The sequence below is a fragment of the Camelus ferus genome, chromosome 32 (genome assembly GCF_009834535.1).
Source record: "Camelus ferus isolate YT-003-E chromosome 32, BCGSAC_Cfer_1.0, whole genome shotgun sequence".
NCBI classification, from domain to species: domain Eukaryota; kingdom Metazoa; phylum Chordata; class Mammalia; order Artiodactyla; family Camelidae; genus Camelus; species Camelus ferus.
In genome coordinates this window covers 19497520-19516905 of record NC_045727.1, presented here as the reverse complement: position 1 = coordinate 19516905, position 19386 = coordinate 19497520, and the positions used below count along the sequence as shown (strand labels likewise).

At 57.1% G+C, this 19386-nt stretch overlaps 1 protein-coding gene across 5 annotated transcripts in view; it reads left to right on the top strand.

Annotated features, from left to right (window-relative positions):
- The window catches only part of RBM19 (RNA binding motif protein 19), a 131646-nt gene that overhangs the window by 72389 nt on the left and 39871 nt on the right, over nt 1–19386 (top strand). For all 5 annotated transcript variants that reach the window (XM_014562298.2, XM_014562297.2, XM_014558491.2 and 2 more), the window contains exons 22-23: nt 4240–4345; nt 16363–16483. In XM_014562298.2, coding sequence (XP_014417784.2) covers nt 4240–4345; nt 16363–16483 — 227 coding nt within the window. The remainder of the gene's footprint in view (nt 1–4239; nt 4346–16362; nt 16484–19386) is intronic.

Sequence of the window (19386 nt, the reverse complement as noted above, 5' to 3'; positions counted from 1 at the left end):
TGACAACGAACTCCCGTTGTCGAAAACCCGCAAATCCCCACCAGTCACGCGCTCCCGGCGTGGCGGAGCGGGTGGGGCTGCGGCGTCGGGGAGTAATTGGTGAACCCGAGGTGAATGAAATAATTGGAAAAGTGAGGTGTGAGTTTGTTACTGAAGTGTGAGCGTGGTGGGGGAGGGAAGGAGGGCCATGTTTAAAAGCCTGGTATGTCCTCTTTATTCACAGCTTCTGATACAGTAATTGCTATTTTGTGGTTTCTATTATCTACACAGTGGGGAGCATCCGCGTCTCCTTCCCCGAGCGCCAGGAGTCTGGGCCCGTGGGGGGGACAGTTCCTGGGTGCCGCCTGTCATCATCCTCCTTCCCTGGCCCCTGGTGGCCCTGCCCAGCCTCACCCAGGCCGCCACTCCCGGGAGACACAGTTCACATAGAACGTCCCGCAAAAGCCACCCTTAAAAATGGCACCGTGGACTTGGCTGTCAGATAAGAACCTTAGTAATGGCTCGTATTTATATATCTCTTATCTCCAAGAAGCTAAAGGTACTTCATCGATTTTCTCCCTCTAACCTTTTTTTTTTTCCCCATTTTAATTCTCTCTCGATATCTCTCTGAGATCATTAGTGTTGGCTTTATTTTAATCCCACACAGTTACACACAGGCGACCGGATCCCTCCACTTCCCCAGCATCATTCTGGAGCCGGGAGGGAACACTCACCTGGGTTTCCAGTCCCGGGCTGCGGGACTTGGGCAGGTCACTTGGCCTCTCCGGCCCTTGGTTCTTCTCATCTGTAGAAATAGGTGGCGGTGGGACTCTTACTCCACGACTGTCGTACCTGGATGGAGTATATTTAAAGGCCTGGCATGTCACAGGCACTCCGTCATTGGTCGCTGGGGTGACAGCAGCAATGACTGTGTCTTCAAGCTCTAGCCATTCATTCCAGGGCTTCATGGGCATCGGGAAGTTCCTCCTAAGATCTAACCCTAATCTTCCAGCTGCTCTGTAGCCCTCACTCTCTCTCATCCTGTTCTCAGAAGGAAGGGACAAACGTGCTCCCCAGAACCATTTCCTTGATCCCTGAAGAATTGTGGGATTTTTTTTTAAGCTCCCAGGGTCTTTGGACACAGGATTCCCTTTGCCATGCAGATGTCTGTCTGGAAACCCCAGACAGGGGCTGTGGCCTCCCCCTCATCCCCGCCCCCGACGCGACCTGGGACAGGACCCCAGCTCCCTGGTCCCCACCCTCACTCCCTTGTGGGATGCAGGGAGCCCCTCCATCACTGTTTTCCCCACCGAGCTCTCAAATGCCACTTCTCCAGGCCACATAAGCATGGTTCCTTCAGCTTCTCATCAGCTTTTTTCTCCACCTTTTAATTATTTTCCTTGCCTTTCTCCGGACCCTGAGCTGCTTACCATGCATAGAGCATCCACAGCTCACAGTGTGCTGCGGAGAGGGAGGAATTAACCTCACCAGTCTCTCTCCCTCTCTCTCTCACACACACACACACACACACACACACACACACACACACACAGGCAAGCTCACCAGAAATGAGGCAGAGCTAAGAAGAAATCTGGGCAGGGGTCACTGAGACCATCAAGGGACAGGAGGTTGCAGCCCCTATGTGCAGAAGCAGGGGGGATGCATACAGTGCAGCAGGTAGAAGGAACTAGGACCCAGTCTGCCCCCATTGCCCTGGGATCTTGGGCAAGTCATTGCACCCCTTGGAGTCTGCACAGGGCAATCCTTTTCACTCCCGTACGTGGCCTTCCTGCTTCACGTCAAACGAGACCAAGCCTCAGAAAGAGACCCCACTCCTGAAAGTGGCCATAACTGAAGGGGGCGAAACACTGTGCAGTGGAGAGAGCTCCAGCTTAACATCAGGTGCTCCCAGGTTCACATTCTAGCCCTGCCGCTTACTCGCAAGAGCCACTGCCTCCTGGAGCCTCAGTTTCTTCATCTGTAAAATGGGGGCAGTGGGACTAATAATATTTAACATTTGTGCTATTCATACGTACCTCATGGCCTGTTTCATGGACTCCCCATCACAACCCTGTGAGTGTAGGTGTGATGTCCCAGGAGTCATGCTCCCCTTCCAGGGCTCTGTCCTCCGTTCATCCCCAAGTACCTTCAGGCCAGGGCACCTTGCTGCAGATCCCGTGATGAGCACTGTGGATATGGTTTCCGCTCTCGCAGAGCTGAGTTCCAGCCCCAGGGGAAGGCAGTGAGTCACCCAGGCGTCTACACCGCAGCGCTTCTGGCTGAGGAGCACACAGAGGGTGCCGCCTGCCCGTGGAGGGGGCATCCAGGCCAGCCTAGGGCAGATCGGCCAAAGCTGCTCAGGGCAAGCGACGCTGAAGCCGAGGCCCAAAAGAGCCCAGAGGCTGGGGTGGGGTGGAGAACCGGGTAGAGGGACCGGCACATCATAGGTTGCCTGTGGCCGTGTCTGTCCAGCACCCAGCATGACCCAAACGCACAGCGGGCGCTCTCTGAGGCCTCCCTGTGCCCTTCAGCCTTCTCAGACTGGTTCTTAATCCATCAAATGCACCGTCTCTGTGGTCCCTGTGACTCTCTGAAGAACTTGGAGCCAAAGGACCATTTGTATATACATTTTTAAATGATTTTTTTGGAGGGGTTATTTTATTTAAGTTTATTTATTTGTCTGTTTTAATGGACGTACTGGGATTGAACCCAGGACCTCGTGCATGCTAAGCACGTGCTCTACCACTGAGCTGTACCCTCCTCCCCCAGGAGCATTTATAATTATCCAAAGGAACCGACAAGAAAATGTGTCCATCCCCTGCCACCCGTGTCCAAGGCCATCCCTGGCAGAGGTACGGGGGCTTTGATGGAGAAATAGGCAGTGTGTCTGTCGTGGGACGCGTTTGCCTTTAGGTGGCAGAATAAAGCAGCGTTTGTGGGCCTAACTCCGCTGGGCTCTCCGCCTCACCTTCCTGCTTGTCTGCACCTGCCCAGCCTCCCGGCCCCTCCAAGGCGGCCACGAGCCTCAGCCAGGGGCTGGGAAGACCCACGGGGCTCCCCTGCCCGGCCTCTCCAGCCCCGCCCCTCCCCGGTAGGCTGGCCTTGTCGCCAGCAGCCCAGTTTCTGTCGCCTGCTCAGAGAGGCGCCAGGAGGGGGAGTGGAGCTGCCGGGCCAAGCGCCACGAAGACGTGCAGATTCATTTTGAGGCTTCATAATGCTGCATTTACACACCGTCCTGCCTTCAGAAATTGGGCTAGCGGATGCCTGGTCATGCCGGCAGGGCTGCGGGTTAACTCCTCGGATTTAGCTTAGATCATTTCACGAGAGCCTACGGCCTTTCCTGTGTTTTTCGCCCAGTCGGTCTCTGGCCCTGAGGCATCCTGGACTGTCGCATGTCGGTGCGTGTGCCCAGGCGCCCGCGAGTGTGTGTCGATTTTCAAATAAAATAATACCTCTCTTCAGATGCCGTGCACATTAAATATTTATTGGCAGCAATTTGTGCGTATATATTTGATAAATGGACCTGAGGATGGGGTTGGGGTGGGGGAGTGAGACGGGAAAACAAGGGAGGACCGATCCTTTTGTCCGGGAATTTCTCAAAGGTTTATCTGGGAGGAGAATGGAGGGGGTACTCGGAGGATGGTCCGAGGCTGTGTTTACCTGTTTGATCCCTGTCAGGGGGGTGGCCAAGCCATTTTCTCCTCCAGAGCTTTGCCCGGCTTTGGCTTAGCAGATATCAAAACCCAGGGGCGGGAGAAGTGGGGTTTAGACAGAGTAGCTGTGTGTCACTCAAGCACCAACCGCTGCAGAAGCGTCTCATGTCCAGGATCTGGGCGAAGGGACTCATCCTGCTCACTCAGCGCCGCCGCGGAGGTGGATTCGGGTCAGGGGACCATGCTGACCCCGTCTGTAGCCCCGGCCAGTGCCTCCCCAGCCTGGCCAAGGGTGCACGAGGCTGGATTACCCCCCACCACCACATGGTTACACACACACACACACACACTCGGGGCAAGGGGAGGACCAGTCTGATGGTTGCTTTCCTGCCCAGGGTGATGGTCGGGGCCTGGAGGGAGAAGGCCCCTCATGCTGGTCAGTGGGGAGCTGATGCTGACACAAGTGTGTGCGGGTACACGTACACCCGTGCACCTGCGGGCACGCCTCCCTTCTAATGGGAAGGAATTAGCGTGTGAGACTCAGTCCTGCCCCGCCCCCACCCCCTCTGCAGGCCTCGGTTCTAAAACCCCGTGTTTCTATTCCTAGCACCTTCGGGGAGCTGAAGACCGTCCGCTTGCCAAAGAAGATGACCGGGACAGGCACACACAGAGGGTTCGGCTTCGTCGACTTTCTCACCAAGCAGGACGCAAAGGTGAGTCCAGGGCCCCTCCCACCCGGCCTCTCCTGGGCCCTTTGTAGGCGAAGCAGCAAGGCCTCCTAACAGATGTGGGCATGTCCCCACACCATGCAGGTTTTCTCTTTTTTGCTCCCCCTCAGCCCTGCTAATTTGTACAACATCCTTGGAGGGAAAGACCCTGGGTTTTGTGTTTGGAGGAAGGGGCAGTTCTGTGTCCCAGGCTGTTCCAGGTCAGACAGAAGATGTGGGCAATGCTGTGCAGAGTGTGGAGGGGAACCCAGGGGCAGCACTTGGAAAGGAGCCGCAGGGCACCCCAGTGTGAACCCGTGGGGGCACCTCTTCCCCCCTTCTTCGCGCTGGCGCCTGGGACTTCTGTTTTAAACCGGTTTCGGGTGAGGTCAGCCCAGGCAGGTACTGCTGTGTGTAAGCACATGTGCAGAACTCCTCCAGCCTCCTTGGAGACAGAGAACACCTTTTCTTTTTGAAGCAGGGCAGCCTCCCTGGGTCTGGGCTCAGTGCAGTGGGTCCTGGGTCCTCGCCCTCCCCAGCAGCAGACGAGGGGCAGAGGCTGTGTGGCTGGGGTTCCGGCTGTGTCCGTGGCACTGTCGTCGTGGGCTCCCTCTGTCAGCCTGTGCCATGGGCAGCCTCCCACCTCGGCCTGTCCTCCCTCGAGGGTACAGTAGGGCAGTGCACAGGTCTCACTAATCTTGGGATCCCCTCCGCCTCTGGCGGAGCATCTTCAAAAAAGTAGTGTTTGTTGGAATCACACTCATTGGCTCTCAGCAAGTTGGTGTGGGCGAGCTGAAGGTGACATCTCAGGGACACAGCTGCGGCCTTTGTGGGCCCTGGGAACACGCACAGGCAGAGAGGATGCCCCGGGACCTCAGGGAGCCTGCCAGCCACCTTTGTCTCAGTGCCTAAACTCAAGTGCCTGCTTTGTTGACACGTGGCCACGTTTGTCCAGACATCTGCTCCTCTTTCTTCTCGGCTGGCAGGCTTTCCCTTGCCTCCCATCGTGACGGCAGGGGCAGCACCCCCCCCCCCCCACAAGCAGCCAGCCCACGGCCTTGACGCTCTTCAGCAGGGCGGACACCTCCGGGGGCCCCCACTGGCTCGGAGGGAAGCCAGGGAACAGCCGTCCAGAGCACCAGCTCTTAGCGCTGGCCATTCAGCTCCCCTAGCCCTGCCCTGTGCCCCAGTCTCCTCATACGTAGAACAGGAATGATGACCGGTCCCTCGCTCACAGGGTGAAGGCAGATGGTGCCCATGAAGCCCCGATACCGGTCCTGGCACGTGGTGCTCAAGACAAGTGAGCTATTTCCTCCTCTTTACCTTCAGGGCTGCCATCCCTCCATTCATGGACAGAGAAGTGCGGGGAGGCAGGGCAGTGCTTCTCCACTGTGTGCATGGAGCCCTGGGCTTCCGGGGATTGGGCAGTGAGGGTGTAGAAATTGCCATCCATTTTTTATCAGGGTTCCTGCATGAGACTGTGACTAGGGGAGAGGTGAGGGGGGGTTCACTCCCTGCCCTGAGAAAGGTCTCCTGTTAAGGGCTAGTGTAAGCGGTGGCTGTTAGAGCACAGTCTCTAAGCCAGACCGCCTGTGTTTGAATACGAGCACTGCCACTTACCTGCTGTGTGACCTTGGGCAAGTGACTCACTTTCTCTGTGCCTCGGTTTCCCCCTTATAAAACGGTGATAGGATTTTCCCCATCAATTCGTTGTGAGATTTGGATGGGATGATAGTCTTAGCACAGGATCTGGCCCCCGTGAACTCTGTTAGCTGTGATAAAGAGGATGACTGTGTTGGTGGTGACAGTGGTGATGATCTAAAAAGAAGGGATAAGGAAGGAGCAGCGAGGAAAGGTGTCAGAGCCCCTTCAGTGAGACGCCAACCTCCTTCCACACGGCAGCCTCGCGCCAGAGCCAAGCTTGGTGTCAGAATTAACATGGCTCTCGTGGCCCAGAGGGTCGGACCAGGCGTGGACTTTCAGCCTTGAAATTGCACACGCCCATCGCCAGGTTGTGGTCAGTACGGCTTTGTTCCCTGGATCCTTAGAACAGAGCGGGGATTCTTAGGTCAGCAGGGCAATGCCAAAGCCCACTTGGCCAGCACCCGGCACCAGAGGCCAGGCTGCAAATGCTCTTTCCAAAGCTCCATACCGCCCACGGGTGATTTATGGCGGTGGCTCCTCCCCCTCCTTCCCTTCCCTGCCTGCCTTTCTGGGCTCCAGGAGAAGAAAGGGCAGCCGAGGACAGCGAGGACTCAGCCCACATCCCCTCAGGATTGGCTCCTGCTGCCCCTCGCCTCCGACAGGCGGCAGCCTGGCCCCCGAGCTGTCCTGGCCCCGCTGTCCCCCTCGCCGCACCGGGATGCGGGCCCTTTGTGCCGCCGCCGAGTGAGCTGGTCTTCCACAAAGTACGCGCCCGCCAGGAGCGCACCTCTCCTGCAAAGATCCCTTTGCTCTTTTTGCTTCCCGGAGAAGCTGCCGTGGCTTCCCCTTCTCCTTCTCCCCGTCTGTCTGAAGAACTTTATTGTCTCCCGAGTGGAACATTTAGCGCTCTCCACTGACCCATAGAGCCGTGCACGCTGCATATTGGTGAATAGAATTCTGAATATTGTAAATATCTGGTTAGCTCGAGGGTAAGCGTGAGTTTGAAGAGGGAGAGTGGTGCTGCCAGGAGACACTGAGTAAGAAAACCCCGGGGATCTTTTTTCATCTCAGCAGAAGGAACCAATGCTCAGGGCTGGAAGAGGAACCTCCAGCACCCCCAGTTTCTCAAGACAAGCCCCCACCCCACCTCCCACCCCCAGCAGCTCTCCTTTTGTGAATCTTCAAGGAACAAGACCTGCTTTAGAAATCCTTCCCAGGGCTTGACTGAACGCAGACCACTCGAACCCCTCATCAAGGGCTTTGCCCCCTGTTCCTGCCACGGGGCACCCTCCGTGAAGATAAGTGGTCATCACTCTCTTGGCATCAGCAGCACTTGAACCTGGAGATGTAAACCTCCATTTGGGGCCCCAAGCAGTCCTCAGATGCTGAGGAAAAGATGAAGGGGGGTGGGCGCATATTAGGGGAGGGCAGGGAGGGAGCAAAGGCTGATTGTAGAACCCTGATTCTGGAAAGCAGTGAAAAAACTAACAGCTTCCAGGCTGGCTTTGGACCCAGGTACGTGACTCCCAGCACAGTGCTCTTACCCCCACATCAACCAGTCTAGTTCGCCAGCTAGCAGAGGAGAGAAGAGTTAGGCACCCCGGCCAGTCCCTAGAAGCATCTCCTCGGCGCCACCGTCTCCCTTCGGCCCCAAGCACGGGCCGTCTGTGTCCTCCCCGCACACGGGACTCTGAGTCTTCTGGCCTTTCTCCATGACTCCCACGTTCCACCCCGCACATCCTCGGGAACTCCATCATCTATCAGGCCCTTCTGGGTCAAGCACACACACCCTCAAATGGGAAGGAGAACCCTAGCATGAGGCTCCACGAAGCCTGTTGTGGCAGAGCTCAGAGTAACCAGGCAACTGATGACAATGGCGAGGAGCTCCCGCGACCGGCCACGCCGCCTTTGTATGTGACACGTACACCGCACACGCGTTGTGTCGTCCCAACCAGCAGCAGCCCCGGGATCACGGGAGATTTGCGTAACTCCCTCCCGGGCTCCTCCAAGCATTTGCTAAGCTCCATGTGTGCAGCTGCGACAGAATCCTGGGAACCGCCGGGACGCCGGACGTGGCTCTATTGCTGGGATGCCAAACTGGGGGTGGACTTAGCCGCCTGCGCCCGTCACAGGCTCCCGAGCTGGCATGCTCTCCCACCCTAGGACCTTCATCAGCTCCCGGTGTCCCTGGCACGAATGTCAGCCCCTCAGAAAGGGCCGGTATTATCTAAACCTCTAGGTGTGATGAGGCCGCGTTTCTCAAAGAACCTTCCGCCACATGCTGGAGGGAAGCAGGGGCAAAGGTTGATGGCAGACAGGAAGTCAAGGACACAAACGCATCCTGAACGCCCCGTGGCCTTCCCCGGTGGCCTGGGTCTGCGCTTGCGCGTACGAATGTCGTCTGTCGTGCCTCGGGCTCCACGCGGTTCTCTGGGCCCTGAAGTTTCTGGAAGGGCAGCCTCTTGGCATTGATAGAAAACTGTCCACTTCTAGAAGCCTGTCTTTGGCAGGGACGGTGCTGGGCATTTGCATGCGTAATTTTAAATCCCCCCGGGACTCTGGGAGCTAGGTGGTAGGAAGCCACTTGGCAGATGGGGAGACCGAGGTCCAGACGGATGGCGCCACCTGCCAGCGCTGGGAAACCCCGCGTGTCTACCTGATTCCAAGGCCCATGTATTCAGCCTTTCCTCCCTTCATTATGTATTTACTTAAGTTGAGCGCCAGCTCTGGCCAAGCCGAGCGCCAGCCCCCTCCTGTCTCCACCACCCCCATCACCTCTCACCCAGCCCCAACCCCTCATCGAAGAAAAGGACTCACCAATTAGACATTTTGGAGGAAGGCCAAGAGGTTGGCCCTTAAAACATCTCTTGGGAACAAGCCCAGCCTGAAATCAGCTCCTCCCGGCCCCAGAGGGGAGACCAGGCATTCCTTTAGTGGGCTCTGCAGCCACACGCCGCCTCCTTCCAGCTCTCCCAAGCCTTAGAGGCGGCAGCAGCTCTCCACCTGGGCAGGTGACCTGGGATTCCCATCCAGGTGTGCCCGTGCTCGTTGGCCAAGAGGCCACCAATAGCCATTGGGATTCCATTTAGAAGCTACCACTTCCTCTCCCTTTTCCTAGACCTGCTGGTCACAGAGGAAGATGAGGAAGAAGGCAGAGAGCAGCCTCCCGGCCCGGAAACCAGAACACTCGTTTTTTCTCATGCGTGCGCCTTTAATTCCTCCCTTCCCCGAGCCTACCAAGCCTTTGTACTTTTGCAGTTGCAGCTGTTTTTATTTGCCGCCGCTGCTGTTGTTTTAAAAGGTCTATTTTCACATGGAATGTTATCCAATTAGCAGAGCAATGTGTTGGCTTAAATAAACACTTGGGGGGAGCCGGCAGTAGGGAGACGTGATGGCGGCTGGCGTTGGCAGGCAGAGCTGTTCTCACTGTGGTAAACAACCACGGCTTTAATTGTAGGGTCGCACCAGTTAATGTCTCCTCTCTCACTTCTCACGGTTGCACGCTGCCAGGGGAGGGGGCAGAGGGAGGGATGTAGACACAGGGCCCCGGCCCACCCCGGTTGGGATGATGCTGAGGGTTTTGTAAGGGGTCCCATCAGGCCTCTCTGCATCCGTTGTCGAGAGAAGACCGGTGGTGGGAAGAGGTGACGATGAGCGAGGCAGGCAAAGCTCCTTGAGGCAAGGGCCAGCCACCTCCTGGCTTGGCGCCGGGGCCGCAGGCAGCGATTGCCAGCAGATTAGCAGCAGGGTGTGCTCAGCACACACAGTCGCGAAACTGAATGCGAGGAGGGTGTGGAGTGCAGCCCCCGCAGGGGGCCCATGGGGGTGCAGCCAGAGTCTGAAGGGCACCCGCGGGGTGTGTCATCCTGGCAGCCATCTCCAGACAGACAGGGCCGCACGTGGTTAGCAGCATGGCCTGTGGAGTCAGAGTGGCCTCTCTCCACCTGTGCGAACGTGGACAAGGGGCGTCACATCCCCGAAGCCGGAAATAATAGCGCTGCCGCTTGAGGTAACTGAAGATTAAGTGGAGTGATGCTTGCCGAGCGCTTCATGCAGCCCAAGGCCCAGGGCGCCAAAGCAGCGCAGGCGGCTGAGTGTCCTGGGCCCCCGCGGCTCGGAGGCCCTGCTGTTAGACACTTCGGTATCTGTGCCTTTTGTCTCCTGGAATGTTAACTTCAAGGCCACGGCCATTACCAGGTCCCGCCGCCTCGTGACCTCGTCACTTCAGACCCTTGGCTACTTGGGATCGGCCCTCTTTGCTGAATGGCTCTTTTGTCTCTCTCCAGGGTCAGAGGCGGGGTGTCACTTTCCTGTCCCCTAATTGAGTCCCCTAATTTTGGCTCGCAGTGGGTCCTCGGGGGATATTGAGTTGAATTGAGCTGAGCTGAGTGGAGGGAGGGAGGGAGGGAAGAGACATCTATTCACGTGAGAAATTTTAGACAGGACAGCCTGGAAAATGAGTCCCTGAGTGTTTCTGTTAGAAACTTGCCCTCAGCTCCAGGGTGTCACAGCTTGGTGTGGACCAGAGTACCCACAGTCAGAGTCACCAATGCAAAGGGCCCCACTTAGCCCAGGAACCAGCTCCTTCCCTGTGGAGGCCAAAAGTTGCAAGGTTTGCCAGGAGCTCTTTTACAGGACCCCGGGAGTGTTGGCATAGGGACAGAAATGATCTGTCCCTCAGAGCACAGGACATTGTCCATGTGGAGACGATGTGAAACATCCCAGGGCAGCAGACCTTCCCTCCCAGAAGTCACAGGCCCTCGGCAGAGAGGAGCCAAGCCCCCAGCAGTCCCAGCAGGGCCGGTGCTCCCATTCCCTTGGCTTGGCCACCGTGCTTCTGAGCTCACGTGGTCATTCTTGGCCAGCGTAGGCCATGCCTCGTCCAGGCATCGGGGGCACAGATGGTTTGGGACAAGTTGGCATCGTCTGTGTTCAGGTGGATTGGGCATCTGCTGAGAGATACTGCCCTCCCACTCAGCAGGAGACAGAGCAGAGGGGCCGAGAGGGTGCCCTGGGCTTCTCAAGATAGGAGCCCCGGCCCCAGCCATGGCCCCTGGGAGAGGAGTCCTGCCAAGGGCATCGAACGGGCTTTTGTTGCCAAGAGGCAGAAGCCTGTCTCCAGGGAGAGCCGTGGAAAGGTCGGGCCCGGTGCTGAGCTGGCGGCCTTCCAGGGCCTTCCCTGTCCTGGAAAGATGGCTGCCAGGCCTAGTCACAGTCTCGCCGGGGCTGGAGGCCAGGGCTCCCGGTGCCGGCAGTTGGTGGCTTCGGTCAGAGGAGCTGAAAGAGGTGTGGTTCCAGGACAGCCGAGGCAGAGAACCGGGTGAGGGGCGGCTCTGCACTCTGGCTGGGCCTGCTCAGAGCAGTCTTCGTCGGGCCTCAGATCGTCTGAGCAGGGCCGAGGCCTGAGACCTGCTGTCTGAAGGGGGCAGGCCATCTGTCCCGGGTCAAGGCAGGGGGACTTCAGGCGGCCATCTGGGTCAGCAAACAGACCTCACCCCCAGATGGTTCAAGTGAAGAGATTTATGGAGGGGTAAGAAGGGCTCAGGGACTCGCCAGGGACAGGTGAGAGCCCTCGCGGTCAAGAAGGGGCCACCAGCAGGAGCTGTGGTCCTGGAGGGAGGAAGCAAGGGAACAGGCACCTTGACCTCTCTGCCCTCTCCCTCCAGCCTCCCATTTGCTTATCCTAAATAGGACCCAGGGCCAGAGAGCCTTGGTTATGCTGTCCAGGGAAGTCTGCTCTGAAAGCACAGAGTGGGTTGAGGGGGGTTCGGGGGTTGGGGGAGCAAGAAGAACCAGCCCAGGCCCATCAGATGATGACAGGAAGTGGCTCCAAAGAGCGGGACGGGGGCAGGGGGTGTCTTGTCTCCTATGGCATCCTCCTCCTCACCAAACCAGTGCCCCCTTAGAGTTCCATCCTGGACCTTAAGGCTTCAGCAGTGACCCAGCTGGGCGATTGGGTGTTCTGCCGAGTCCTCGTGGCATGGTTACTGTTCCTGTCTGGTCTTGTCCTGATCAAAGGCAAAGCATCCCACTTGTACGGACAGGACAGTCGTGGGCGAGACGTGCTCCTTTCTCTGCTGCCTTCAGGGTCTGCATCGCAGGGGTTGGAGGGGCCGGGGCAGGACATCTCCAGCCAGGACCTCCCAGTCTGGAGTGGTATTTTCAAGACCCTAGTGAGGGAGACTCCGCGGTCTGCTCTGTGGAGATTTACTGAGCACACTCTGTGCCGAGGGTAGACAGGATGGAGGCCTCTCTACAAGATTCAAGGTCGAGCCAGGGAGCCCAGCGTACAAGCAGGTGTTAACGGGACAGGCGATCTAAGGAGGCTGGGGGTGCAGGGCACAGGGAGGGCGCCGGGCTGCAGTCTGTGCAAGGAGAGCAGGGGCCGCTGGCAAGTAGGCTGTGATGAGGGAGCCGTTCTGAGACTGGGCGGGGTGGGGGGATGTTATGAAGGCCTTGAGATGGAAAATGTAGAGGCTGATAGGAAAAGTAGGAAGGAAGTTGACCTCCATGCAAACCATAGCCTCAGTTTTCCTTTCCTTAAAATGGAAGAATAATGTCTCCTCTCGTGAGTAGTTTGCGGTCGTATGTTTAGAGTGGAACCCTGAAGATCTATAATCCGTGATGAGAAACACGGGAGGGAAACAGGCAACAAGCAGGATTTGGCGAGAAACAGAGGGCGGGGAATGTGTGACTTTCCACTTCCTCTGTCGGGTCTCCCAGCGCTGCGCTGAACCCCGGGTGTCCAGAGATGACCAAGGCCCGAGGGCACGCCATGCCTGGGGCTGAGGTTTGGGAAATTCCTCTCTGGGGAGCAGGTGGTGTGGGTTTCAGTGGAGTCAGGTGTAGGCACGGAGACCAGGGAGGAAGCTGCTGGCGGACCTCAGGCCAGAGAGGCGCCCCTCGGCTGTGTCAGGAACCTTCTGCGCCCTCAGCAGCTTCTCCTGCACTGGCCCGAGAGCCCCCCGAGGCCCGGGGCTGTGTCTCCTCCTCACCCACCCCCTGCCCTCTCCGGGTGTCTCAGATCTAACAGGCTCCCCCAGGCTCTTTTAATGAAACACAATTATTCAGAATTACCCAAGGCCAATTTTAGCCCCAAATCACTGTGCTCACTGCCGGCGACAGTTTGAGGCCACCACATTCCAGCCACCGAGGCAGCGGGGCTCGGAACGCAGCCTGGTTCCGTATTAACCTGAGGGCACTAGAACCAGGAAGGGTAATTCTGCTATTTTTGGAGATTCACATTCTGTGCTCTAACTTCAAATACAAAAGAGCTTTTTTTGTACCCTGCTTACCGCTGTTCCTGCTCTTCAGTGTGATGATGGGAAGTCCAGGGCGTACATCATTGTCATCATCGTAACAACAACAGCCACCCTTCAGTGAGAATTACCATGTGCCAGGCAGCATGGCAAGTGTTAGACTTAATAGTTCATTGAATCCACTCACCCATTCTTCATTGCCCCCTCTCATTTTACACATGAAGCCTCTGAGGCTCAGAGAGGTTAAGCAGCTTACCCAAGGTCACACAGCTTATAAATGATGAAGCAGGGATTTGAACCATAGTAGCCAGGGTCCAGAGCACCCAGTCTTAACGACTATGCCACCTCAGCTCTTAGAGTGAAAAGCCCTCCCAAAGAGAAGGAGATGAGAATTTGCAAGGGATGGTGTCAGAGGGAGGCCGGAGAGGGGATTTTTATCAGCTCCTCCAATGACCAGAGGCCTCTCCAGGCTTTGTGCGGCACAGGAGTAGAGAGTGCGTTTCCCAGGGTAAGAAACATACACAGATCTGACGGCTGGAGTCAGAGAGAGAGGCTGGGGGTAGAGACATCTCTCCTGGGCCCACCTCCCAGACTGTTACTCCCTTCTCCTGACTTTGACTTAGCTCTACCAGATGCATCCTCTTGGCCGCCCCCACCCGACCGTGTCCCCGGGCCTGCCGCTCCTCAGGGACCCTGGCACCAGGATGGAGTACCCGCCACGCCAGACTCCCAACCAATTTCTCTCCACCATCTTAAAACCCCAGCTCCCCCAATCAGGCTGTTTCTCTGTGTTGCCAGCTGAGAACGCGTGTGTTTTAAAGCTCTGAATGGGCCATTTAGGCTCGGAGTCCAGATGCATTTTTATATCCGCATAGAAAAAAAATGCAGAGGCTCTGCTGGCAGTCAGAAAGAGTTTTTTAAATTAACGTTTAAAAAAAAGGAGAAAGAAAAAGTTTCCTGCACCTGGCCCTTCTTGGAAAAGCACAGAGAAGAACAAAAGCATTTCTTTAATTTTGGCCACATGTCTAATTTTTAAAACATGCCTGTCCCACCCACTGCACACTGGTGCTTTTCAGATTCAATTGTCTATCAAATATCTACTGTGTGCCACCCTCGGGGGTCATTGTGCGGAAGTCCTGTGATTCGTCCCATGTTACAGGTGAGGAAACTGAGGCTCAGAGCAGGGCAGTTGGATTACCCAAGGTCACTGTTATCTCCCTAGGCTGCTGTGAGAGACTGGGTGGCTTAAAACAACAGAAACGTATCCTCTTATAGTTCTAGAGGCCAGAAGTCCATGATCAAGGTATCCGCAGTGTTGGTTCCTTCTCAGGGGAAATTCATTCCATGCCTGTCTCCTGGCTTCTGGTGATAGCCAGCACTCCTTGCCATGTAGGTATCACTCCAGCCTCTGCCTCCAGTCCTCATGTGTGTTCACCCTGTGTCTCTGTGTCCTCACGTGGCCATCTCTTGTAAGGACACCAGTCACACTGGGGCAGAGGCCTGCCCTGCTCCCGCATGTCCTCATCTTAACTGCATCTGCAAAGGCCCTGTTTGCAAATGAGGTCACAGCCTGAGGTGCCGGGGGTTAAGATTTTAACATATTTTCTTTGGGGGGATCCAGTCCCACCCCTAATAGTCACAATGCAGATGAGGCCAGAGGGAGATCAGTTCCAGTCCACAACCTTCCTGGTTATGCGCTGCCTCCTTGCAGCATCAAAGAAACAAGAAGGGCAAACCCCACGGCGCCTCATCTTGTACCAGATGGCGCTGCCTGCAACCTAAAAGCAGAGAACAAGGCACCACCAGCACCCTCTGAGGCTCCCCGGTGCTGACAGTGCTTGGAGCCCACCCTCCTCAAACCAAGCCAACCTGAGGCCTCTCTGGTGAGAGAAATTGCAGATAAGTCTGTGGTAGCAATGCCACCACCAGGAAAACTAGCATCTCTCGAGTGCTGACCGTGTGCCCCAGACTGTTCTGGGCACTTTGCACTGTCATCTTCTCTAGAACTGTAGAGTACCATTAACGCTCCCATTTTACAGACAAGGAAACTGAGGCTGAGGAGGTTCATTTACTTGCCCAAGGTCTTGAAGCTAGGAAGTACAGGACCCACCCTGCCCAAGCAGGGTGGCCTCAGAGGCCAAGCTTCTGGCCACCAAGCATGGTGGCCTCTGTGTGCCTCAGGGGTGTTTTGGGAAGAACCCCAGCACAGGGCCATTTAGCTCGAGACCTGTGATGTTTAAGGCGGAACTCACCAGTGCCATGTGATTCCATTTCAATGAAATATCCAGGATAGGCAAATCCTTAGGGACAGAAAGTAGACCAGTGCTTGCTGGGGGCTGGGGGAGAAGGGGACAGGGAGTGTCTGCTGATGAGTATGGAATTTCTTTTCAAGTGATGATGCTGAAAATGTTCTAAAATTGATATAGTGATGGTCGCACAACTCCGTGAATAGACTGAAAGCCATTGGATTGTATGCTGCAGATGGGTGATTTGTGTGATATGTGAATTATATCTCAGTAAAGCTGTTATAAAACAAAAATTAAAAAGGGAAGGAGGCAGAGTGCAGAAGGAGGTCGGGAACAGCAAAAGTCGAGAGGGAAGAGTGCTTGTGGGCCCCAGGCTGCTGAGCTGGGGTGGGAGAGGGGCGCAGCTGCGGGCGGCTCGGCGGAGGGCAGCAGAGAGAGATGAGGGACAGAATCCCGAGGGCGGGTGGCGGACAGTGCCATCCAGTGCAAGTGTGGGGCCCACGTGGTTGTCATCAGGGGCTGGACAGGCTCGGCTTTCTCAGAGGCGCTGTCTCTGACAGCCAGGCAGGAGGCCAGCCTGCTAACGGGGTCGCCGTCCCCAGGTGGGACGTGACGTGGGAGGGAAGCTGGCCGCCTGGCCCAGGCACCAATTACAGGCCCAGACGGTGGATGTATTGACCGCACAGCCACTTACAGCTCTGTCCCTGGGCACGTAACCCACTAATTGACTAGAAGTGCCCAACAGCTCCGCACACCCTCACCAGAGAGCCTGTGTCAAAGGCCCGGAGCTGGCCTTCAGGTGTGTGGTGCGGGCCAGAGCACAGGTGGGGTGTCTGCGGATGGGTCTTCGCTGATGTGCTGTGTTTCGTTACAGAGAGCCTTCAACGCCCTGTGTCACAGCACCCACTTGTATGGCCGGAGGCTGGTCCTGGAGTGGGCTGACTCCGAGGTGACTCTGCAGGCCCTGCGGCGGAAGACAGCTGAGCACTTTCACGGTAAGAGCCGCGGGGCGGGGCTCCCAGGAGAACTGCCCTCCCACTGACGGGCTGCGGAGGGCAGGTGCCCAGTCTTCCCTCCATCTCTCCACATCTCTGTGCCGGGGAGGGGCTCACCTGCGATGGCACCAGTGGCCTCCATGCCCTTTTTGGCTTCCCGGTCGAATCAGGTCATTCGGAGGTCTAGCAGGAAGTCAGGGAGAGGAGGAGCCTGGGGTCAGGGTGGTCATCCCCACTGCTGCCTCCCTTCCTGACATGTTTCTGCCAGCTGGCTGATGCTACCATCAAAGGCCACAGCTCACATCCAGTGGCCTTCTCCACCCAGGGCTCTCTGTCCGGGGTCTGGTGGCCGACCCAGGGGCCATTCATCCCAGTTTCCTTTCACCTGCTACCCCTTTACTAGACCCTCCTCAGTTACCCAGCTTGAGTGCCATCCACTTGCCCTGATGGCCACAGGACCTACTCCACCTCTCACACACCCTGGTGGTGTCACACGGCCTTACTGACTATTCAGTCCATCCCCAGAAAACACTGAGTGAGCACCTGCTGTCCCCCAGCACAAGAGCTGCAGCAGTGACCTCGTGGGGCTCCAGGTCCAGGTGGAAGAGGCTGGGCAGGTGGCTTGAGTATGCGGTCCAGAAGGGCCACCCTGCAGAGGTGACATTTGTGTCCACAAAAGGGCTGCCCAAGGTTGGTGTGAGCAGGAAACAGGGAAGCCAGCGTGGCTGGAGCAGGTGAAGTCGGAGAGAGCAGCAGGGGGCACTCGCATGGGTCTTGCCTTCTCCAGCAGGTTGTCAGAGGGTCAGGGAGGAGGGGATGAGAGAAAGCCCGAGAAGTGGGCCACCCTGGGCACGGGGGAGGCATGGCCAGTGCCCCTTACTGCCCTGGTGCTCCCCTCCACCTTCGGGGATGTTTGAACTCCAGTCCCAGCTCTGTCCCTCTCCCACGCATCTCAGAGGTGCTCTCACTGTGGTCCAGGCCAGGCAGTAAGAGGGGCAGCTGCTGATCCCCTCACATTTGAGGCCCATTGGCCTAGTGATGGGAGCCCCGCAAGCAGCCCCGCCTGGCTGGGAGTGCATCCCTCCCTCCCACCTGCCTGGAAAGCCGGGCTTTGTGAAGCGGCTTGACTGTCCCACCTGCAGCGTCGCCCACGGTGCTGTGAGGTCACAGGTGGCCTCTGCCTTCCCCACCCCAGGGAGTCCCCATCCGCCAGGCCGTCTGGGAGTTGTCTGTGCGGAGCCTGCCCTTGCCCCACTCATCTGTGTGGAGAACCAGGACTTTTTACGGTCCCCGCCAGGGACACTCGGCTTCCTAAATCAGGCAGCAACTTAGGGCACCTCCTTAGGGAGCCATGAGTTTTCCAGGCGGGTCTCACTGGTCTTGCTCGGGGCCAGCAAGCAGGGCTTCTCGGCAGTGTGTCAGCCACGCCAGTGTGCATCCCCACAAGTGTGCTCAGAACTGCAGAGACAAGATGGAAGTCCTAGGACTATAGCTCAGCCTGCTGAACCCTTCAGAATACACCCCCTTGCCCACCCCAGTGGTCTTTCTGGCCTGTCCTTCCCCACCACGCCGCCCGCAGAGTTCACTGTCCCCACACGCCAGGCAGGACTCTGTTCTCACGTACACTGTTCTCTCTGCTCAGAATGCCTTGCCCCTCAGTTTTTTCTACAACCTGGCAAGGGCCTATCTGGCCTTTAAGGCTCAGCTTAAAGGACACCTCCTCCACGAAGCCCTCCTTTTCTGCACTCCACCCCAGGATCAGTAATGGCTCCATCCTGTGCTCTCCTGCCTCCGTTCCTGTACCTCCTTGCCATGTCGTCACGTGTTTCTTTACAGTTCTCCTCACTGGACTGCTGCCTCCCCCCGGGGCGGAGACCATGCCCTTATGCTCACCTCTGTCACTGATCAGTTCCTCTCTGGGCCCCGCGGTGTCCTGTCACAAGCCCAGCCCTCAGGCTGGGGTATGTATGAGCGAAGGCAAAGGAGGGACCAGAGAAATCAGGGCTGAGTACAGCGCACAGCTCAATAAGTCCCGCAAGCCTGGCATGCAGGAGGGGAGCCTCTCCTTATCGACAGCCATTGACAGGCCCAAATGCACCCATCGGCAAATGTTTGTGTAAGGGACTCTCCCGTGTCCCCACCACCCAGCCCCGGGGCCGGGGGCGGGGGAGGGAGCGCCAGCTCAGCAGTTCTGCCCTGCCTTGGAGAGAAGCCCCCTTCAATAAATTGAGCTCCAAAGACAAGCATTATTGCCTCACCCCAGTGGGAAGATGTGGCCAGAAGCGTTTCTGTGCGATTGGCTGTCTCCACGTATCCGCTGCAGGCCGAGGCCCAGACCGGGGCAGGTAGAATCGTAACAGCAGGAGAGGCGGCAGTTTACTTGTCCACCTTTTCCCCTGAATCTCCGCCTGAGGTAGGCATGCTTAGCCCCGTTTTATGGATGAGAGAACTGAGACCAGCTGAGCTTTGAAGGGGACTCGGGACAGGTGCTGTTTATTAAGGATGTGCCCTGTGCTGGGCCATCCTCTGTATGTGACACGCATTGCCTCTCTCACCCGCACAGCAGCCCTAGCCACTGTAGGCACTGCTGTCCCCATTTCACAGACAGAGAAACTGAGGCACTGGGAGGTTCAGCCGGAGAGTACAGAGCTGAGATTGGAACTCTAGGCCAACTCCAGAGCACATCACCACACCCCCATGCACAGCCAGTCCTCTTTGAAGGCCCTATGCGTGCGTGTGACTTTGTCCCCATTTACAGATGAGGAAACCAAGGCACAGAGGTGAGAAAAGCCCCTCGCCCCAAGGCCAGCACTGAGTGTCAGAGCCAGGCCGTGTGCTTCCTCTCCTTTTGAGTTCCTCTGAAGGGCTGTTGCCCTCCCAGGTTCTGGAAGGTGAGCCTTAAG